The sequence below is a fragment of the Amblyomma mixtum genome, chromosome 10 (assembly GCF_055824585.1).
Source record: "Amblyomma mixtum isolate Tamu chromosome 10, ASM5582458v1, whole genome shotgun sequence".
Taxonomy (NCBI): domain Eukaryota; kingdom Metazoa; phylum Arthropoda; class Arachnida; order Ixodida; family Ixodidae; genus Amblyomma; species Amblyomma mixtum.
Genome location: NC_143021.1, coordinates 162,766,153 through 162,788,486, shown reverse-complemented (window position 1 = coordinate 162,788,486; position 22,334 = coordinate 162,766,153). Strand labels below are relative to the sequence as shown.

The 22,334-nt window shown below is 47.6% G+C and overlaps 2 protein-coding genes across 2 annotated transcripts in view; both read right to left on the bottom strand.

Moving 5' to 3' along the window:
- Nucleotides 1–22,334, bottom strand: part of LOC149327565 (protein stum homolog) — a 246,846-nt gene that overhangs the window by 168,005 nt on the left and 56,507 nt on the right. The window lies entirely within an intron of this gene.
- On the bottom strand, nucleotides 14,626–16,123 carry LOC149327566 (uncharacterized). The gene is made up of 2 exons (XM_089565152.1): nucleotides 15,822–16,123; nucleotides 14,626–14,677 (listed from the first exon to the last, which is right to left on the bottom strand). The coding sequence occupies exons 1-2, from the start codon at nucleotides 16,121–16,123 to the stop codon at nucleotides 14,626–14,628; spliced, it is 354 nt and encodes a 117-aa protein (XP_089421278.1).

Below are 22,334 nucleotides of genomic sequence, written 5' to 3'. Positions count from 1 at the left end.
TCGTGTGCTGCTTGAAGAGAAAGCGCGCAAGGCGGCGCTGCAGCGAGCCTGTCTGATCTCTTTCAAGGGCGCGTTTTAGCTCGGCTACGTAGCGCTCGGCTTGTCCGTTTGTCGCTGGGTGGTAGGGGGCCGATGTAACTGATGAGATCCCGTTGTCGCGATAAAACTTGAGGATCTCCGCAGACACAAACGGTGTTCCGTTGTCCGACACTACCTTGCGCGGCAGGCCGAACGTTGCAAATAGTGATCGGAGGTTGTCAATGACTGCTGCCGAAGTCGTCTGTCCCATTTGCCTTATCTCAAGCCACTTTGTGTAGGCATCTACGACCACAAGGAAAGTGCAGCCCTCAATGGGTCCTGCAAAATCAATGTGCAGTGTGTGCCATGGTGTGTCTGGCTTTTCCCATTCTGGGACAGGAGCTTTCGGCGGGGCGCTCCGGCTGCTCTGGCAAGGCTTGCATTCTCGCACCACTGTTTCGATGTCGTTGTCAATGCCAGGCCACCACATGTAGCTTCTGGCACACTTTTTCATTGCAACGATGCCCCGATGTCCGGCGTGGATGAGAGACATAGCTTGTGCGCGTAGTTCTCTCGGCATCACAACTCGGGACCCAAATATGATGCAGCCGCGATGGGTGCTCAACTCTGTAGCTCGCCTGCGGCAAGCGTCGAAGTTGTCCCCTTTGAGTTTATGCACGTTGCCTTGTTGAACAGCTGTGTAAACTAGCCGGAGAGCTGCGCACTTCTGCGTAGATGCTGCAACTGTGCCTGCTGTAAGCGGAGGTTCTGGCAGTGCTTCGAACATCAGAACGTCTCCTGGTGGAAATGGTTCGTCAACAGTTGCGTCTAGTGGCAGACGGCTTAGCGCATCGGCGTTTTGATGTTTGCCGCATATCATCACGCCTAGTGGAGAAAACCAATTTCTCCCTAGAAGGCTTGATCCTGTGCCCTTCACAACAAGCAGAGGTAGCGTATGGGTCTGGCCGTTGTAGTTAACCTGCACGTTGGCAGAGCCCAATAGTGGCAGATTCTGTCCTGACCACGTTCGCAGGTGCGTGTCGTCTTGTTGCAGGGCGGGTACGTCAGATGGCCATGAAGTTCGGAACATGTCCTCACTGATCAGAGTACAGGCTGCGCCGGAGTCCACCTCGAACTTAATCAGCTGGTGATGTACGCTTACTTCTGTAAAAATCTTCGGTCGCGTGCCGAGATTCATGGTGTTCAGGTCGTACAACACAGATGGTGTTGCTGATGTTGTTCCATGGCGATCAGATAGCGGCGTATTCTCTGAGGCGTTGACGCTGTGATTAGGCTGGGAAGGTGACTTTATCTTGGCAAGTCTCCGTTTCGTAATGCATGCTCTTTCGATATGCCCTCGCTTGTGGCAAAAATTACACGTGGCTGACTGGAATCGAAATCCCTGGGGGTTGTGTTGGTCGTCACACCGCCAGCAGCGTTGTGCCTTTTTGACCGATTTTACAACAACAGAAGGCTTGCGCACCTGGTTGCTTGTCTGGTGTACCGGCTCGGTGTTCCGGCGAATCCCTCTCTGCTGGTGACCGGCGCTCTCCGCTCGAACGGCGATGTCGTAAGCTTTGCTGAATGTGAGGTCCTTCTCAGCGAACAGGCGCTGCTGCAGTGACTCGTCACTCAGTCCGCACACAAATCTGTCGCGTAACATCACGTCCAAGGGAAGCATGGTGGTGTTAGCAGAAGAAGCTGCGTCTCCCTCCTGCCCGGTAGCTGTTGTCGACAGCGTTCCAAAATTGCAGTCGGCAGCGAGCTTCTTGAGCGCGGCTACGTAGGCGCTCACAGTTTCTCCTCCCAGTTGATCTCGTCGTTGGAAGCGAGCCCGGCTGTAGACCTCGGATGGCCTTGGGTCGTAGTGCTTTTGCAGCGCTTTTACGATGTCGTCGTAAGACACTGCCGCTGGTGTGCTTGGCTGAATAAGGGCGCAGACAGTATCGTAGGTCTGCTCCCCGCACAGCGTCAGCAGGTTGGCCCTCTTCAAGGCTGGGTCTGTGATGTTGTTAGCTTCAAAGTAGAACTGAAGGCGTCCAACCCACGATGACCACGATGAGCCGTTGAACTCTGGTATCTGATTGGGAAACCCTCGCGTAGCCATGGCTTGTCAATAGCGTTGCGTAGCGCGGGTCGAATCCACTTTCTCGTCGCCACTGTCGTGTCCGGTCGCTGTGTTGAATGCAGCGAAAGACGCACACGGTACTTTAAGACTTCGTTTATTTAAAGCTGATGAGGGTGCGACCAGCGTCGACCGAGGCAGGAGCCGAACTGGCCGCCCGAAGAAAGGAGGGAGTGGAGAAGCGTCCACGGCAGGGAGTGGCTTCCCAGAACAGGAGGAGGGTGCGGGGGCGCACCGTGGGGGGGCATCCGGCGACAGCGTGCGACGAGGGGCAAGCGGTCGTTAGGAGGAGGATGCGAGTGGTCGTTAGGAGGAGGATTGAGTGGTCGTTAGGAGGAGGATGCGAACTGTCGTTAGTAGGAGGACGCGGGGGCGCACACACACAAAAGCAATAAGGGGACACAACAGATTATTAATTTTTTACAGCGGTTATGTCTGATCTCTATATATAGTTTCTCTTCCATTTCAAGTCAGCCTTTCTGGCGTGTTGCTTGTATTTTCTGCATTGTATGCAGTGTTTTGTTATGTATATGTTACCAGTTACAGTGTTGTTTATATCCTTATGCAGAAAGGAGCAACCGGTGCCAGGTCAGGCAGCAACATCTCTTTTCAAGTCCGTATCAATAATAAAATAAAACCAATGATGCTTCTTCGACGACGGTCACTTTCCCATACCCTCAGACACGGCGCGACGGTGGCGGAAGCTACAGAAGCTGCGTTGGAGAAGCAGGGAAGGTATCCCGCGTCTAGCGACGGCATGGGGGAACGGTGATCAAAGCAGTGGCAAAGACTGCCGCTTAAAAAAAAAACAGAGGGGAGAAGAGAGCCTGTTGAGTTCTCGTCAGCTAACACCGTAGCACCTGCTGCATGTCATATCTTAGCACCTGGCAAGAAGAGCTCTTAGCAACTGGGATGATGTGCCGAACCTCCCAGGTGGGCCAATAGCAAGCAGACTTCGATATCAACCGCATGCGGCGAATAGACGCCAATCTTGATGCATGGAAAAGGGTAGAAGATGTTGGAGGCGCCTATGTCCGGTTACAAAGTAATCGTCAGCACTGCTCTGCCAAACAAAGCCCCATTGTCCTCAAGCTACCCTATTCTACGTCAGCGGTGGGCATCCTCTCTCTGTAAACTTCCTAGTATCGGAACTTTACCAGAACCTCAGCCGCCATTCGCCTACGTCATTAACCACGTCTTTATGACATATTCCTGTGGTGCAAGTGATTGCACATAACCGCGAGCACAACGAAATAAGATCCTAACTAGTTTTCAAGTGTAACACCGCCCTTTTCCTATGTAGATAAGTGTAATTTCAGCCTTTTCAACGCCCGGCTGACGTTAAGCCGTAATGAATTAAGCATTCTATGCCATGTTTTTTGCTACCACAATCGATTTGCCGTTCTTCAATAAATCTGGAACCAGTCAATCCTCTCCTGTCAGTTTTCTGATTCGTACCGCCCGGAGGAAAGAGGAAAAAACTTTATTTGAGGCCAGCACTAAGGAAGAGCGCCTGCTCCACCACGGCCCGCTGATGATCTGCCGAGTCCTAGTGAAGCCAAGCACTCCAACCTTGATCTCTTGACAGCTGGGACAGCGAGCTGTATCACGCCATCCCCAGTTGTGGAGCATTAATGGGATGAGGAGAGAGTGTGTCCGAACTATACGAAGGACGTGTGATTGTTCCGAATTCAGTGACAGGTGAGGTTGGGTAAATTTGTGCGATTTTTCATGGTGTTCTAGTATTGTTCAGCTATTTGCTCTTTTGTATGTTGTGGCGTCTTCCACTGACGTTGGATTTCTCCAGGGGAGCTAAGACGCCTTGAGGTTGATTTCTCGGGTCCGTCGATGAATCAACTCAATTCCCTCGATCCCGGCTGACCAGGTATCCAACGTAGTGTGATTGTAATGTTCGGACTATTGTGATACATTCCAGCGGCTAAAAAGACACGGACGAAGGTAGACGAGACAGGACGAACGCCGGCCTTTCGTCCTGTCTCGTCTACCTTCGTCCGTGTCTTTTTAGCCGCTGGAATGTATCACAATAGTACTACCAACCAACTAGCCCAACTTTCTACGCGTAATGTTCGGATTGCTTTTATATGATTCTACTAGAATGTCATGTAGGTGAACACCAGACCACTAATATATATAGCAACTCCAGCAAACCCATAAGCAATACCACTTGGAGAGTCTCTCATGACCCTCTTTAGTTACCAGAAGAGGCTCTATTCTCTCTATTTCGCTGTTTGCGCGGCTGGTGCGGCAATTACTTTGGCTTATGTAGAAAATTCGTCTAGGATTTATCTGGTACATTTAAATCTCGTATCTAAATTGCTAACGCTATTGCCGTATGATTTTTACGACGCACGCCTGGTCTCTACGATATACCTGCAGCTATTCTGTTTGGTTTCTTCCGGCTTCCTCCGTGGTCACGTGCTTGCTTGACTTTGTCCGCGTTAAATTTACTCTTACTTTTTTCCTTATGCTTCTGATGTTTTAATTCTGTTAATTATATCTTTTCATTTCGGTTCGAGACTCTTGGTCTGGTATTTTTGTTAAAATTCACGTTTCCATCTAGATTCGCATACCTTGTCTAGCTCCACGGTTATGTTGTAGCTAGGCAGGAGAATAAACTGCTAGGCAGGACACATAACCGTTTAGACAGGAAGGTTCACGATATTAATGGGGAGGCTGTCAATCATTGCTAGTATTTTATGCTTGTCTTCCTTGGTTGAAACGGTTTTCCTGTTCTCGAGGGACGGTCTTAAAATCTCCACTGTTCCCATAACTGCTAGCTCGCAAACATGCTACATTAGAACTTTTTGTCTATTCTAAAATCTAGGCCAATAGTGAATCCTGGAGAGGGGGGGGGGGGGGGGGGATACTATCAAATTTGCACAAAGTTGACCAGACACTTGCGACGAAGCCCTGGCGTCGAGATTATTTTTGTTCGTCACTGTGTGTGCCTGCGATTTCGGGCTATGCTTGGGATTTCTTGAATGTGGTGCTCTTCTGGTTGCGATGCTTATTTCTAAGATATATTGAAAATTTCGCCTTCAGTCACTTTTTCTGGAAGTGCTTGTAAACACACGAACGTTTATTTAGGTACGCCAGCCGACTGTTGCCTGTTTAGATAAAAAGTTTATGCGCAGTTCAGAAAAAACGGATCTATAGCCGCGGTTGTTATTTTTACGGGGAAGTGAAAGTGGGAGACGTCATCGGAGGTATTACGAAAGAAGAAACAGTGAGTTGCCGATCAACAACTCCAGACTAGTGTAAATATCCGCAGTGAGCTCTAACAGCTATCTCGCGGGACAAACTCTTGGAGCCGACATCAAAACATCCTGCGACCTCCATTGTGGAAGTGACGGAACGGTTATATTTTGGAAGAACGCGGCACGGATGATACTGCCAGACATGTGAGGTATATTCGTTTTGCTCGAGAAATAACTTCTTATCCAAACATGTTTTCTTGGAGTCCTTTGTAGCGTTTGGCACTCGCACATAGCAAAGCAAAATGAACAACGGTCGAGGGACAGGCTCAGTTTGCTAGACAAAGTCTCGACGAGGGAACTTCGTCTGGGCGTCACATTTTGCTATGGGGCAGAGATGTTCGTTGCATTGAGTCCATATGGCGAACTCGTTCTGCGTGATCTATAGCTGAGCGACGTTGTTTCTGTTTTTTTTTGCCTCGATGTAATGTCCGATTTCCGCTATGACTTGATAGACTGAAACTGCAGTGTCATTGTTTTCGCGGGTAGGCTCACAACAGCGAGACATGACGTCGTACACAGTGACAGACGTACTAATTATTTCGCGAGAGTGACGTGGCGTTCCAAGTTTTTGTTTTCCAACTTCTGTATTTACCTCACATTCTTTTTGCCGGCTTCTGTTTTCACCTTTACATCCTTAGCTCACTTTTTACAGCGTATTCTTGTAGACAAACACCTAGCTTTTCCAGTGACGCAATTCTCTAGAAAAGCAATTTACACTTCCTCACCCTCTCCTATTTTCTCGCTCTCTGTTACCTTTAATACAGCAATGTCTTTGTGCGTTAAATATCAATGCATCATCTCATAGTTTGACCGACATGCCTGGCTGCATGAACATTCCACAAATGGCGCTTTTATCGTAATCCTGGAAAGGGCATCTGTTGTTTCAGCCAGCGTCTTCGCATCGGCGGACGCAGTTGTTGCGACGCGCGTCTCTTCTTCCACTCTTCCTTCTTATCTTTTAATTCTCCTCTACGCGCACCTGGCAGCGGTGGTGGCTCGGCTCGAGCCAGTCGGCAGGCCCGTGCTATTTCCTTTTCATCCTTCTCTCAGTCACAACCAACCAATCAACATACCAACCAGCCAACCGTAATACTGAGAGCGTCTTTAACCCTTGCAAATGGCTTCATTATTTCTTGCTTGGGTTAAGCTCGCGTCTCTTGTTGGCATTACTGAGGACAAGCGGATTCACGGCTCAGCCGCAGCGATGGATAAATTGGTTTTTGAGGAAAGGAAATGGCGCAGTATCTGTCTCACGTATCTCGGCGGACACCTGAACCGCGCCCTAAGGGGAGGGAGGAAGGTGGGAGTGAAAGAAGAGAGAGAGAAAGAGGTGCTGTAGTGGAGGTCTCCAGAATAATTTCGACCACCTGGGGATCTTTAGCGTGCATTGACATCGCACAGCACACGGGCGCCTCTTGCGTTTCGCCTCCATCAAAACGCAAGAAGGAGCACGAGACGTGCACGACACCCACCTTGAGCGAGTGCTAGGCGACCAGCATGAGACGAGGTCGCCACTGTCCAGCGAAGGTCGCGGCCGCCGTGGTAGGCTCGCCTAGCAGCCGGACGACCGGGTGGCGACCCTCTTGCACACAGCGAGCGCCGGGTGTCATGGGACGGGTGCTGGGCTGGTAACGACGACGTGGGGGCTCGTTACGGCCGCTCGGGGGCAACCTGCGGCGGAAAGGAGCACCAGCTTCAGGCGGGGAACCGTCGACTCCTGCAGAGGACTGTTTCGGCCGAGCGCTTTTGCGTCTCGCTCCGCTAACAGTCGACGCGGTTATAGCCTCGGGGGGAGCCCGGCGGTGCTCTGTTTACGTGTTTCACCCACGCGTCTTGCCCGAACGCACGGCTGCGGGGAAACTATTCACGGATGCGTGTTTCGGGCCTTTCCCTCCAGTGAAAGCGGCCCGCAAAAACAGCGCTGTACTGAACTGTCATGACTGTCATGACTGAACCTGACTTTTGTCTGGTATGACTGGCTGTTAGGACTGACGTTATGACTGAACCGTCATAAACCCGTGATGCCGCGAGTGCTCCATACACCAGATAGTGCCACTTTCAGGAATATAGCGAAGAATGAGATAACATTCTGCGCTGTGCCTGATTGGCCACGAACGGGGACAAGTCTTGGACCAACCCAGTGAAAAGGGAAGAACGGTTTCACCACAAGTGAAAGGCTGCCGGGTTAGTCGCTTTCGATATTTGTTCTTGCGATAGAGAACTGCGCACACTATAACCAACGCCTATATATCATCTTCATCAGCCTGACTACACCCACTGCAGGGCAAAGGCCTCTCCCATGTCTCTCCAATTAACCCTGTCCTTTGTCAGTTGCCGCCACTGTATCCCCGCAAACTTCTTAATCTCATCCGCCCACCTAACTTTTGCCGTCCCCTGCTACGTTTCCTTTCTCTTGGAATCCACTCCGTTACCCTTAAGGACCAGCGGCTATCTTGCCTTCGCATTACATGCCCTGCCCAAGCCCATTTCTTTCTCTTGATTTCAACTGTGATGTCATTAACCCGCGTTTGTACCCTCACCCACTCCGCCCTCTTCCGATCTCTTAACGTTAAACCTATCATTTTCCTTTCCATAGCTCGCTGCGTTGTTCTTAACTTTAAGCTGAACCCTCTTTGTTAGCTTCCACGTTTCTGCCCCATAGGTCAGTACCGGTAGGATACAACTGTTGTATACTTTTCTCTTCAGGGATATTGGTAAGCTACCATTCATGATCTGAGAGAACCTGCCAAATGCGCTCCACCCCATTCTTCTTCTTCTAGTTATTTCCCTCTCATGATCCGGATCTGCGGTCACTACCTGCCCTAAGTAGACATATTCTCTTACTACTTCCAGCACCTCGCTACCAATTGCGAACTGCTGTTCCCTTGCTAGGCTGTTGAACATTACTTTGGTTTTCTGCATGTTAATTCTTAGCCCCACCGTTCTGCTATATACCCTCATTGATTACCGTATATAGCCCTCGTTGATTACAAGAAAGTATATGACTCAGTGGAAACCTTAGATGTCATGCAGGCATTGCGGAATCAGGATGTAGAAGAGTGTTATGTGAAAATATTGGAAGATATTTATCTTGATTGCACAGCTACCGCAGTTCTCCATAAAGTCAGCAATAAAATTCCAATACGGAAAGGTGTCAGGCAGGGAGACACGATCTCGCCAATGCTCTTCACTGCCTGCTTACAGGAGGTATTCCGGGGCGTGAAATAGGAAGAGTTGGGGATAAGAGTTAATGCAGAGCACCTAAGTAATCGGCGATTCGCTGATGACATTGACTTGCTAAGCCACTCAGGACAAGAACTGCAAAGCATGATCAATCAGTTAGAAAGGCAGAGCAGAACGGTGGGGCTAAGAATTAACATGCAGAAACCTATAGTAATATTCAACAGCCTAGGAAGGGAACAGCAGTTCGCAGTTGGTAGCGAGGTGCTGGAAGTAGTAAGAGAATATGTCTACTTAGGGCAGGTAGTGACTGCTGATCCGGATCATGAGAAGGAAATAACTAGAAGAATAAGACTGGGGCGGAGCGCATATGGGAGGTTCTCTCGGATGATGAATGACAGTTTACCAATAACCTTCAAGAGAATAGTATACAAAAGCTGTACCTTACCGGTACTCACCTATGGGGCAGAAGCGTGGAGTCTAACATAGAGGGTTCAGCTTAAGTTAAGGACAATGCAGCGAGCTATGGAAAAAAAATGATAGATGTAATCTTAAGAGATCGGAAACGGGCGGAGTGGGTGAGGAAACAAAGACGGGTTAATGACATCCTAGTCGAAATCAAGAGGAACAAATGGGCTTGGTCAGGGCATGTAATGCGAAGGCAAGGTAACCGCTGGTCCTTAAGGGTGACGGAGTGGATTCCAAGAAAGGGCAAGCGTAGCTGGGGGCGACAGAAAGTTAGGTGGACTAATGAGATTAAGAACTTTGCGGGGATATGTTGGTTGCAACTGGCAAAGGACAGGGTTAACTGGATAGACAAGGGAGAGGCCTTTGCCCTGCAGTGTATGTAGTCAGGCTGACGATGATGATGATGATGACTGGTCACTTTGATTTAAAGGCAGAATTGGAAATTACCAGAAAGACAAATGAAAGTAAATGTCATTAGATATACTTGGTTTTTGTTCTTGTCAATCAGCCTACTTTTTAGCAATCACTTTAATTACGCAGCGGGCATACAATGGAGACCAGATAGAAAAAATACCGTATTAGCCATTCCAACAAATGTAATCTGAAAATGATATATACAACACCCAAAAATCAATTAAAAGGATGTAAGCACAATTTAGCAGGGAGGGGGCGCGATATGTTACTGTAATTATCCATCTTTTCATCTTCTTTTCTTTACACACTCAGCAGTGTTCGGTAGGGTTTAAAGAGAGACTAAGGACTCTTTAAACAAAGGGGGACTCTTTATAAACCTTTTTAGATTTAAAGCTTGGTGTCTGAAAGCAGCAATTATGATATTTTTACGAGTAACACAGCTTGCATGAGCCAGAAAATCACATAAGATCGCAAGTAGCAATTGCTCCAACTAGCTGAGTTACGTGAGCTCTTCGCCGCCCACGATTGGGTCACTGCTTTCTCGAACAACGCTATTTCGGCGGCAAATGCCCCGTAGAATAGGATGAAGCCATTACGGCAAGATTCGGTTTATTGGTTTTATTGGGGTTTAACGTACCAAAGCGACTCAGGCTATGAGGGACGCCGGAAATTTCGACCACCTGGGGTTCCTTAACGTGCACTGACATCGCGCAGTACACGGGCCTCTAGAATCTCGCCTCCAAAGAAATTCGGCCGCCGCGGCCGGGATCGAACCCACGACTTTCAGGTCAGAAGCCGAGTGCCATAACCATTGAGCCACCGCGGCGGGGTAGTACGGCAAGAACAGTCAAGATCCAAGAATGCAAACCACTGTTTCAATCGCGTGCCGATCAGTGCGCCTGCGTAAAGCCTTCTTACGCTGCGCCGTCAGAAGCGCGGGACAAGCAGAAGCTCCTCGAACTCGAGCCGAACAGTCAGGCCGCCGCATACTAGAGAACGACTCCAGCATGAAGGGAAGACACCTGCCCTCAAGGAAAGTTCGGCCTTCTGGGGGAATGTGCGGGCCATGGAAGGACGAACTCGGACTCGGGGCCAATGTAGAACTGGGGTGCGTCTTCTGGCGCGTAGAATGTGCTTCCAGAGGGATGTCCACTTCAGCGTCGGAGTAGAGGATGCGAGTGCTGCACCTAATTATTGGCCCATCAGGCACCGCTGAAACAGTACAGAAATTCTTGCCGCATACAGAGGCTTACTTCTATCTTTTACAACGCGCCTACTAAGATCGTCGCTCATATTGAACCTCATAAAACTAACATTATTTTCAAGATCTTCATCACACTGCATCGTTCGACAGTTTCTGCTGGTGTATCCCAAATTCACTAATCCGTTGACGAGCAGCGCATCTGATTGAATTGGACGCGACTGCGGAGACACAAAATGCATCTCCCCCGCAAACTACGTGTAGTGGGCACGGGAAGACGCGCTCGAGCTTGTTTCTTTGAGACTTGTGCAACCCTTTTTCCGCTGATAACGCGTACTGGCCAGAACGAAGCCAAAATAACGCTCTGGTTGTGGACCAATACCTGTTCGCGGACCAATACCCTAGCGCATAAGCATGCGAATGACACGCCGCGTCATGAAACAACGCCAAATCAGTCAACATGCGGTGAAAAGAGCAAATATGCTTCTGTTGCTTTTCGCGGACTATAAAATGCGCCATTCTAGTTATACTAACGTAGCCGAGTTAGAGTGCCACTGTTTAGCAGGCTTTTTTAACGCGATAGCGTTAAAGGACCCGTTCAGCAGAAGAAACGGTGTCGGCGTTGTTGGCATCGGCGTTGTGAGCGAGAGATCACGGCATGGCTCTGGCAGGTGGTCCACAGCATAGAGTTTCTTACCATTACCTAGAGGGAAAGCTGGCGCCCCGTCTATGGGAGTTTGCGTGGAGACCCCTCAAAACCACTTCAGCCACCATGGGCGCTCAGAGCATCATGGGCCGGTGAGCTACCGACTGCAGAACTTCAGCTTTTGGCCAAAAAATAATGCAAAAATAATGCTGTTCGATAACTACCAATGCCCTAACATTCAATATCCTGTGTATAAATTGCAACAAACAAGCAGAAGAGCGTGTCAATGCAAAGTTTGTCCAAAATGAAAGGTGGCTAGCTCTCCTATTGGCCATGTATTGAACACTACAAAAACTAATATTTCGTGCTTAACAGGCCCACTTTTCAAAGTAAATATGCCTAAAAAATTTGTTGCTTAAAGGGCAACTCCGGCGATTTTTCGATGTGCATCGATTGAAATGAATTTTTAAGTCTGTATTCTTTATGATAGTCTGATGCCTCAGGTAAAATTTCGCACCTGAAACCGGCGTAGTTTTTCCGCAAGCGAATTTTGAAGACAAGCGCTCCTCGACGCGAGCGGCACCCACTGATCAAGCAACTTCTACAGGCCACCCTGTTCTGTGACGTCACTGGCGGGGCGGTGTGTCAAGCTGGTTGGGCGCGCGCTGGCGCTGGCAGTGCAGGGGAAAACTGAACATTGGTTTTGAGGAAAGTAAATGACGCAGTAATGGCCACCCGAACCGCGACGTAAGGGAGGAGTGAAAGAAGAAAGGAAGAAAGAGGTCCGTAGTGGAGAGCTCAGGAATTACTTCGACCACCTGTGCAATTTCACGCCATCTCAACCTGCCTGATGTGATGTGTACGCCAGAGTGATGGGCCACGGCAACTTCTGTTTTGCTGTGGGGTGCACAAATTCTTGATCTGTGACAACGGGCGTGATCTAGCGTAGGTTTCCTAGCGATAAGAACCTTCGCGACAAGTTGGTGAGAGCTGTCCGCCGTGTCAACTGGTCTCCGAGGAAGCATTCCCGCTTGTGCTCGCAACATTTCGCGCCAGATTGCTATGAAGACAGCGTGTACTTCAAAGAGAGCTTTGGACTCGCTAAGGCTTCGTTCAACTGGCGCTTGAAGGCATATTCTGTGCCAACGTTATTCTAGTACAACCGTCTATCGCAGCGACCAGCTAAACGAAGCGCGGCCGTCAAGAGGAAGCGGTATGTTGGATTGTAGAACTGTAGCTGGCGTGAACTCACTTCCAAAAGCTCGCCGTCGAGACAAAGCTTCGCAGAGAGGACTGTTGGTGATGCATGCCCCTGTAAGGACGTTTTGCACCGCGGCAACGTTCCGGCAGCAGATTCTTTCATCAGGCTGGGTCGGCCGGCACTGGCCACACGAACAGCTGTCGGCGGGAGCATCTCTAACTTTTGTTCTGACGAATCTGTCACAAATGCATGCACGAGAAATGACTCAAGTAATCACTTCTCCGAGTTCAGACCGTCTCCGTGCTGCAAGTGACGCGGCCTGTGGTGTGACCCGGCTGGCTCGCGCGGCGGTGGATCATACCTGAAAGGCGACTCATCCTGTCCAAAATCGTCGAATGAGTCGTATTCTAAAGACTCGCTGGTCTCGGAAAAGCTGTCCTCCGCGCTTTCAGTCATGTCGACAGCGCGGATCAGGGCAGTTGTGATATCTTCGGGGACTTCACAGCGCGGCGAACCCGCTCGTGACGTCACAGTCAATACCGCACGAAGGCACCAACCCGGTTTCGGTTTTGCGGTTTCGGTTTCGAGTTTCGCGTTTTTTGCTGTTTAAAAATTATTTTACGGTTGCTTTTGAAAACCTTGTATCGTACACATTACAGGAGGTTCTTAGGAACACAAAACCGCCATTAACTTAAAATGGCTGAAAAATCGCCGGAGTTGCCCTTTAAACACATTGAAAGGTTTTTTTTAATGGCATTTCGGAAAAGAAAAGTCTCTATTGGCGTCGTGTGCTGTTGCGGTTTCGCTACTATGGCTTTTACACACTGCGTTCGCGCCGAAGTCGTCTGCGCAAACACGAACAGCGTTGTCGGAATGAAACATCTCATTAGCGACACTCTGTGTTCCCGTAATGATGCAACTGTCTTGCACCAAGTAGCTCACCGGCCCATGATGCATTGAGCGTCCATGGTGGCTCAAGTGCAGCGCCGCCAGCTTTCCCTCTAGGTAATGGTAAGAAACTCTATGGTCCCCAGAGAGCCACCTAGGAGGCAGGCGGGCCACCTAGGTCACGTGACCTTACGGCGCCATCACAGTCTGCCAATCGGATATTGAGCGAACTGCCCACCGTGGCAGGTGGCTGTTAAATTATTGATTGGTCGTTCGGGAAGAACAACCTGAGCCGCACTAAGTCCACCGCTGAGAGCATCTATCATCGCAGGGCAGCAGCGCATCGCTTAACCGCAGCACCACTACACCAGGAGGGGTTTGAGGACTCCCAGGGCTCTATGAATGTGAAGTTGAGAGTGACCTTCTGCATAACTTTTCAGGAGGACACAGGGGCGCAAAAAAGACACGGACATAGAAGTAGACAGGGACGAGCGCTTACTAACAACAGGCTTTATTCGACGTAGACCGTTAATATACCTTCGCTTTACCCAAGCGCCACTGTACGAATCACAAGCACGTGGATACCAGAGAACACAAAAAGAAATCCAAAGGTAGGCGATTACAGAAATCTATCTAAGAAAACCATTTCAGATCGGCGAAGTATCAGAGATGAATCACTGATGCAGTTATCTCCTTTTTTTCTGATGTAATAGGCTTCCACCAGTTCCCGTTCAATCTGATCGCGGCTTCTCAACAATACTCTACAGTCCGATAAGCGGGGAGAACAGGCGACCTTAGTCTTCTTAGTGCATTCTTGGCAATGGTCCGGGAGATGGGAGCCTGTCTTCTTTAAAGAGTTCTTGTGCTCCAGAAGGCGCTGGTTGAGGCAACGTCCAGTTTGCCCAACGTAAACCTTCCCGCAAGTGAGCGGGAACTCATATACAACTCCTTTTTTGCAGGTTACGTGGGGCTTACGGTGTTTTACGCCACACTCTTGCCGTTTGTCTTTTCTTCTTATGCGTGCGCACAGACCGGACAACTTTCGCGGAGCAGAAAAAACTACTTCTACTCCGTACTTCTTGGCCACCTTCTTGATGTTGTGGGAAGATCTGTGTACGTATGGTACCACTTCCGGCCTTGAACACTTCGTTGGGTCTTTCGCATTGGTCCGCTTGCTGCCCTCCAATTTTTTGGCCAAGGACTGCGTCACAGCAAGAATGAGGGAATCAGGGAAGCCTGCCTTTTCCAGCCTTGAGACCTGTGACAAGAAGCCATCGTGCACAGCGTGGTGACATGACTTCGTTAGTGCAGACGAAATACATTGTAAAGCGATAGCCCTTTTGACCGTCTTAGAATGATTGGAATGAAATGTTAGCAAATCTTTCTTTGCGCGCGGACAATACCGCCAGCAAACATGTGAAGGGTGAAATGTTAAGGTGATATCTAAAAACTGCAGTTGGTTATCACTGCTTGGCTTTTCATGGGTAAAGGTGAGTCCCATGCCTTTCCTTCCAAACGTATCTAAAACATCAGCTACGGCCTCGTCAAAACTAAGATCACCTTCCTTTAACAGAACCAGGTAGTCATCTACATATCTGAAGACGTGAGCTATACGGTCTGTGTCAAAAGTTTCACTCAAAGAGCGGTCAACTTGCGATAAAAAAATAGTAGATAGAACCGGGGCTACGCAAGAGCCTATGCAAATACCTTGCTTTTGAAGATAGGTACGATCATTAAATTCAATAGAAGTGGCATTCAGGTAAAGCTCTACTAATGACATGAAGCTGTCCACATTCAAACCAGTGGCATTTTGAAACGCGGTGATGCCATTTCTATCTATACAATCACGCACCGCGGTGAACAGGGGCTGGTGTGGAATAGAATAGAAAAGATCCTTAACATCGATTGAGAAACCGGACTTAATATTATTCGCAGACTGAACAAAGGCTATCACTTCATCAGAGTTCTTAGTGACATAAGGGTCCGCATCTTGCAGTGTCCTGAGGTGCTTGAGCAGGAACTGACTGACTTCCTTTTGCCATGTGCCCTTTTCGCTAACGATGGTCCGAAAAGGAATGCCGCTCTTGTGGGTTTTTGCGGTGAAAAAAACCGATAAACAGTTCCCTTCAGCCTTCCCAATGGCGCCGGCTAGTCTGTGCAGTTGAAGTTCCTCGCCGAGTGACATGGCACTTCTCTTCACTGAATATCTTTTCACTTCCACTGTCTTAAAAGACTTGGTGACGGCTTCAACTGCCTTTTCGTTGAAAAGGCCTGATGGAATAATGACGAAACCGCTTTCTTTGTCTGCCTGCATAAGCTCGAGAGAATTGGCTTTGAAAAAAGCAACAACCCTTGCGGTGGGATCGGATCGGTGGTTTGGAGTACTCGTGTTACCGACTGACCTCGTGATGGGGTCGATGCCGTCCAGGAGGCACCTTTCCTGGTTTTCTTGCGCCGTTCTGTAGGCAAGTCGTCGATTCAGAGACAGCCATTCGTAAGGCTTGAGAATGGCTGGGACGCTGAATTTTGGCCCCTCCTTTAGGACGGACGCAATCTCTTCCGGTACTTCGGCTCCTCCCAAGACTAGCACATCTTGGCGTTCCGGTGCCTTCATCTTGACTTTCCTCAATTCTTCCAGGCGTCTCATCGCTTGGTTGATGGAGCACTTCGACCAAACTTCCGTTGTCTGGGCTGCGAGCTTCATGAATTGGCGGTGTCTGATGCCCGCGAGCCACTCCTGGTTTTGGGCATAGCATGCCGCAGGAGATAGAACCCGGTTCTATCTACTATTTTTTTATCGCAAGTTCACCGCTCTTTGAGTGAAACTTTTGACACAGACCGTATAGCTCACGTCTTCAGATATGTAGATGACTACCTGGCTCTGTTAAAGGAAGGTGATCTTAGTTTTGAGGAGGCCTTAGCTGATGTTTTAGATACGTTTGGAAGGAAAGGCATGGGACTCACCTTTACCCATGAAAAGCCAAGCAGTGATAACCAACTGCAGTTTTTAGATATCACCTTAACATTTCACCCTTCACATGTTTGCTGGCGGTATTGTCCGCGCGCAAAGAAAGATTTGCTAACATTTCATTCCAATCATTCTAAGACGGTCAAAAGGGCTATCGCTTTACAATGTATTTCGTCTGCACTAACGAAGTCATGTCACCACGCTGTGCACGATGGCTTCTTGTCACAGGTCTCAAGGCTGGAAAAGGCAGGCTTCCCTGATTCCCTCATTCTTGCTGTGACGCAGTCCTTGGCCAAAAAATTGGAGGGCAGCAAGCGGACCAATGCGAAAGACCCAACGAAGTGTTCAAGGCCGGAAGTGGTACCATACGTACACAGAACTTCCCACAACATCAAGAAGGTGGCCAAGAAGTATGCAGTAGAAGTAGTTTTTTCTGCTCCGCGAAAGTTGTCCAGTCTGTGCGCACGCATAAGAAGAAAAGACAAACGGCAACTGTGTGGCGTAAAACACCGTAAGCCCCACGTAACCTGCAAAAAAGGAGTTGTATATGAGTTCCCGCTCACTTGCGGGAAGGTTTACGTTGGGTAAACTGGACGTTGCCTCAACCAGCGCCTTCTGGAGCACAAGAACTCTTTAAACAAGACAGGCTCCCATCTCCCGGACCATTGCCAAGAATGCACAAAGAAGACTAAGGTCGCCTGTTTTCCCCGCTTATCGGACTGTAGAGTATTGTTGAGAAGCCGCGATCAGATTGAACGGGAACTGGTGGAAGCCTATTACATCAGAAAAAAAGGAGATAACTGCATCAGTGATTCATCTCTGATACTTCGCCGATCTGAAATGGTTTTCTTACATAGATTTCTGTAATCGCCTGCCTTTGGATTTCTTTTTGTGTTCTCTGGTATCCACGTGCTTGTGATTCGCACAGTGGCGCTTGGGTAAAGCGAAGGTATATTAACGGTCTACGTCGAATAAAGCCTGTTGATAGTAAGCGCTCGTCCCTGTCTACTTCTATGTCCGTGTCTTTTATTGCGCCCCTGTGTCCTCCTGAAAAGTTATGAACCAACACTCCCAAATACAAGTACTTCTGACCTTCTGCATATATGGGTATCAACCTTTACCTTATCACGTCATGCTCTTAAGGCGCAGTTCAAGTGGCCCCTTCAATTTTATTCTACACAAAATTGTTACAAGTCTGTCATGGTAAGAAATATACTTCATCTCTCAAGTTGTTTCGAACACAATGAAAGATAGAGGTCTTGCGTTCAATCAGGCCCAGAAAGACAGCAAATAGTCCCCCAAATATTCGAGGATGGTTGTGACTTTTTTTTTCCAACAATTATTGCTGTAACTGAAAAGGTAGTAGAAGATATGTTTTAAAAATACAGCGATTGTTTCATTCGTTCATTGTTTTCATTTCATTTTGTCCTAACATCAACATTGTCAGTTTTGAGGACCGTGAACAAAAAACCTCTAACTGGGCTTAACGTGGTCCACGGCCCCTAGATATGGCATTGGCAACAAACGAGAATACCAAAAAAAACGTATCAAACATGGTAGGATCGGGTACAAAATCAAGACGTAAGCAAGGATAATTACAGTATAAACAAAGAGTTTAGTGAAGTATACAGGGTGCAACGAAATGCAGAAAAAGCATAAAAGTGCAGGTATTGTAGCTAGAATGCATTGCGCAAAAACAGTATTGCAGCTATGAAATATTGTCCATGTTTAGAAGCTATAGCAGCCTATTGCGTAGCATCTGGAAACCATAGTACGTGGTCGAGGCATATCTCAGAGTTCAGTACTGCAAATATTGCGTGCATGTCGTTTGCTAGTCAGGTTTGCCTAATCACCCAAAATGCTCTTATTCCGTTTATTCAGTTAGTATATCGCTTAGTGAGTATTGCTTTACAATGTCAAGAAGTGTCATAATGTTAATTTCCTTGAACAGAGGTCCAGTGTGGCTATTGTATGCGGCGTTTCTGACTATACTATTTGCGTTTTTGTACGATGTAAAGTTTAGCTATATTTGACAGAATAGTTGTACCCCACACATAGTGGCAGTAGTTGATATGTGAAGTAAACAAGACATTGAAGATTAGGAGTTTAATGGTAACAGGTGCGCAATATCGCATTTTGCGCAGAATACACATAATAAGCGAAATTTTAGCTGCAACTGCGTCTATGTGAGCATTACAGGACATATTTTTTTTTCGAACACAACACCGAGACATTCAACTTGACACAGTATTTGAATTTTTCAGGCACGGGGATTAAGTATGGATTGGGATTGCGTGTCTAGGTTATGATTTTTCAACCTGAAGACAACAGTTATTGTTTTATGTTCTTTTTCCGGTGAGCGAGTTAACGATACTCCAAGCATGAAGTTTATTGAGCTGCAAATTTGCGCTTGAGATAAGAAGATCGATATCACACCCTATTAAAAAATATACTGGTGTCATCAGCGTATATGATAAATCTAGCTGTGCTGTCAATGTTAACGAGATCACTGATGTAAAACCAAAGCAGCAGAGGCCCACAATACTTTCCTGAGGTACTCCTGCGCGAATTGCTCACACATGAAAATAATGATTATTTATAACATTTTGGTGGTGGTGACATTGAAGATAGGAATTTACCAACTGAAGAAAAACGCCCTAAAAACCGTAGCGATTTAACTTTAATAAGAGGGTTTCATGGTTCATTGTGTCGAAGGCCTTAAATTGGTTAAATTACAAGAAGTCCGCATGAATGGAGGTCTGCTGCGGAGTGATGCGCTGCCATTTTTAAACATGGCGCATGCCGACTCTCCACCGCGCAGGAGCTGGACTCTGGTGTTCTTTCCTTCCCAGAGATGGGGACACCAGTCCCAGTGTGAGGGGCTCGGAGGAACTCGTTTTTTAGCGCACGCCGTTCTGACTGGCTGCGATAAACTCAGCATTCACAGCGCTGACATGTCCAGCATTCTCGGACAAAAATTTTGAAAAGTGAAAATTTGTAAGATACTGTTATGTAAATATTTATTTATTTATTTATTTTTATTTATTTATTCATACTGTTAACCCTCTGCATGAGGGTCATTACAGGGAGGGAAACATATACAGACACAAGTTCAATTCTCTTCGCTAAAAAAAGAAACACTCAAATGCACAGAATTACAGATTTGCACAGCAATCTTCCAGGAACGCGTTCACACCTATCACAAATTTGTCTACATCTGTTTGGTCCACAACGTCACTTGGTAGTTGATTCCAAATTTCTACAGCATCGGGAAAAAAGGAGTAGCGATAGACATCAGTACGTGTAATAATAGATTGTAATACCTTACTGTGATTTTTCCGAGGGCAACGCTTCAGGGGAGGTGCAACATAGTGATGTTTATTAACTTTGACTTTATCATTCATTATCAGAAAAAAAGTTTCAATTTCTGCTTTAGTCTTCTTACTTCTAGTGATTCTAGCTGACACTCTTTTAGCATTGCTGTGACTGAATCAGTGCGGTAATATTGAAGGTAATAGTCCATTCTTGTAATATGTACCAAAATGTTTTTTTTTTTATGTTGACGCCTGGGTACGCTGTTTTGTGCACTTATTTGATGGCCCCGAACTAGCGGCTTGCTAAGGGCCCAGATGCTTTTACCACCCTCTTTTGTACAACCCTCATCTAAAGTGAATAAACTGAAACTCAAACTGAAATCTTTTTTTTAAGTGTTTCCGTCTATTGCATTGAAAAGTTAAGAGTGCCGTTGAAAACTAGTGGGGAACGCTTTTTACGATAGAAAAAACGCTAACAAAAAATGCAAACCTGCCTTCGGGTGATCTGCGGATGATTGATTCTTACAGTGAAGTCTTACATTATATGAAAACATTGCATTAATAAACGGTTACCCGCTCAAAATTGCTTTTGCCCAGAATTGTTGGGTATGACCGACTTGTGAGCTAGAGTGTAGTGCACAGTTAGTATTAAAAGCCGCGGCCTCTCATTCTCGTATACCTCCGACAAGTGTTAAAACATTCCACTGTCGCCAGAATCCAGGTAGCAGTGACCACTGAAACATTGTTATAAAATTGTTGTTTAAGTTGCAGTGACGTTACTGTTACATTGGAACCCTAGGCTGATGTTAAAAAATAAGAAATAATATTATGCTTGTGCGGCAAACATCATTTTAACGTTAAAACTGAAGAGTACTCGGATTCTGCGCACGATATATTTTATTTAGGAAATAATAACAATAAAGCAGCCTTAAAAATTCTAACGATAAAAACGTTAAATTCGTAACCATAAGGCAACAATTCCAATATTTTAGAGCATTGCTTTCCACAAATTTTCCCTCAGTTTGTGCGACATTTAAGTGTTTCAACAACCAGAACTTTGCAGTTAAATGCCTGAGACGAGGCCTGTCATAGATTGCATGCAAAACCAAAACTTTCCCTACAAAACGGTTGACTATACAAGTTTGAGGCCATGTGAAGGTGAGTGTTTCAGTTCCATGTATTAGGTGTATTGCAGGATGTGCCGCTCTCGCTCCCCGTGCTCCTTGTGATGTGTCTCTTAAAGGTTTAGGGTATCACAGATGGCGTGTCTGATCAAAGGGTTGATTCATTTTTTTAGCGAAAGTTGTGCATATGTTGTTGAAATGCCTATAATTGTCGTGAAAATGTTATTCCAAAGTTTATTTGCAACTATTCACAAACGTTAAAAAACGAGCGCATGGTAGCAAGTTGGACCAAAACAAAAAGTAACAACGTTGTAACGTTTCTGCACTACCCGGAAAAGAACGCATTACTTAGCCGCGGGTAACGCGCACACGAAAATGCACCGTTCGCTCTGAATTGTCACATGGACCAAACAACGATGGCAAAACAAGTCAACTAAAACCGCTGTTCCGAATCCCTGATAAACTGATGACGCGCGCAGCTTGGCGGGGGTGCAAAGGAGGATGGCCTTCATTATGCAGTGATGCTTCCAAGGCCTTCCTGGAGATTGTCTTAGGTAGCCGGCAGTGGCCCTTTGTACCACATTAGGTCACGTGAAGGTTCGTAGTCTACCACTCTTGCCTACTCGAGAAAATTCTGCTGCCGCCTATCACGTCATCTCAAGTGGCGCGGTTACAAGCCTTCTCGCCGAGTGCTTCCTGCCTGTTCGGCTATGTCCGCACAGCTTCTGGATGTACTGTAGTACGTCTGGCCTCTCCAGCCCGCGTGGAATCACGACTGCTGATAATCGGTGGCTGCTTCGATTGCACTTGGGCTAAGGGGCAATTTCGTGCCGGTCAGGAAGCAAAGAGGAAGACTGGTTCTACGTCACCGGACAGTCGAAGCATTGTCGAAGTCGCAGTCAAGCATTCTCACCAATACCGCGGGTGGTTCTAGGTTCATTGCCATACCTGTCAGAGAAAATCGGCGAGCTGAAGTGCATTCGAGCCTGTCACCTCACTGCCGGCAGGCTCGCGCGGTGCAACAGTGGATACTGCCGCCTTCGCACCTTTTGAGACGAAACCATGAAAACGAGTTAAGGCCGTTTCACATGCATGCCATTCTCGCCTGCGACGCTGCGACTTCTGTCGGTCTGCGACTGGGGAGGGCCGTCGGTCTAGCCGCAGACTGCCTGCGATCGAATTCCGCCCGGTTGGAATTCAGCCCCAGCGTCGGTGTGTTGGCTCTGCGACTGGCCAATGGGGAGCGCCGAGACGGCGTGTGACGTGGAGTCACGTGGGAGCTGTTGCCGCGGCGTAAGCAAAACTGTTTATTCTAATCAAACCATACAAAATATTGCCTTGCATCTAAAAACACGCTGGTCATAACATCATCAACACATTCCGTGCAGCGTTTCTGTCGCGTTTAATTGTGGGTTGCCTATGCGAACATCGAGCAACCTTGCTTGTCCCTCCGACCGAATTCGCTGGGTACGCGCTGCATGTGAAAGCACTGTGCGAAAATCGCACTGC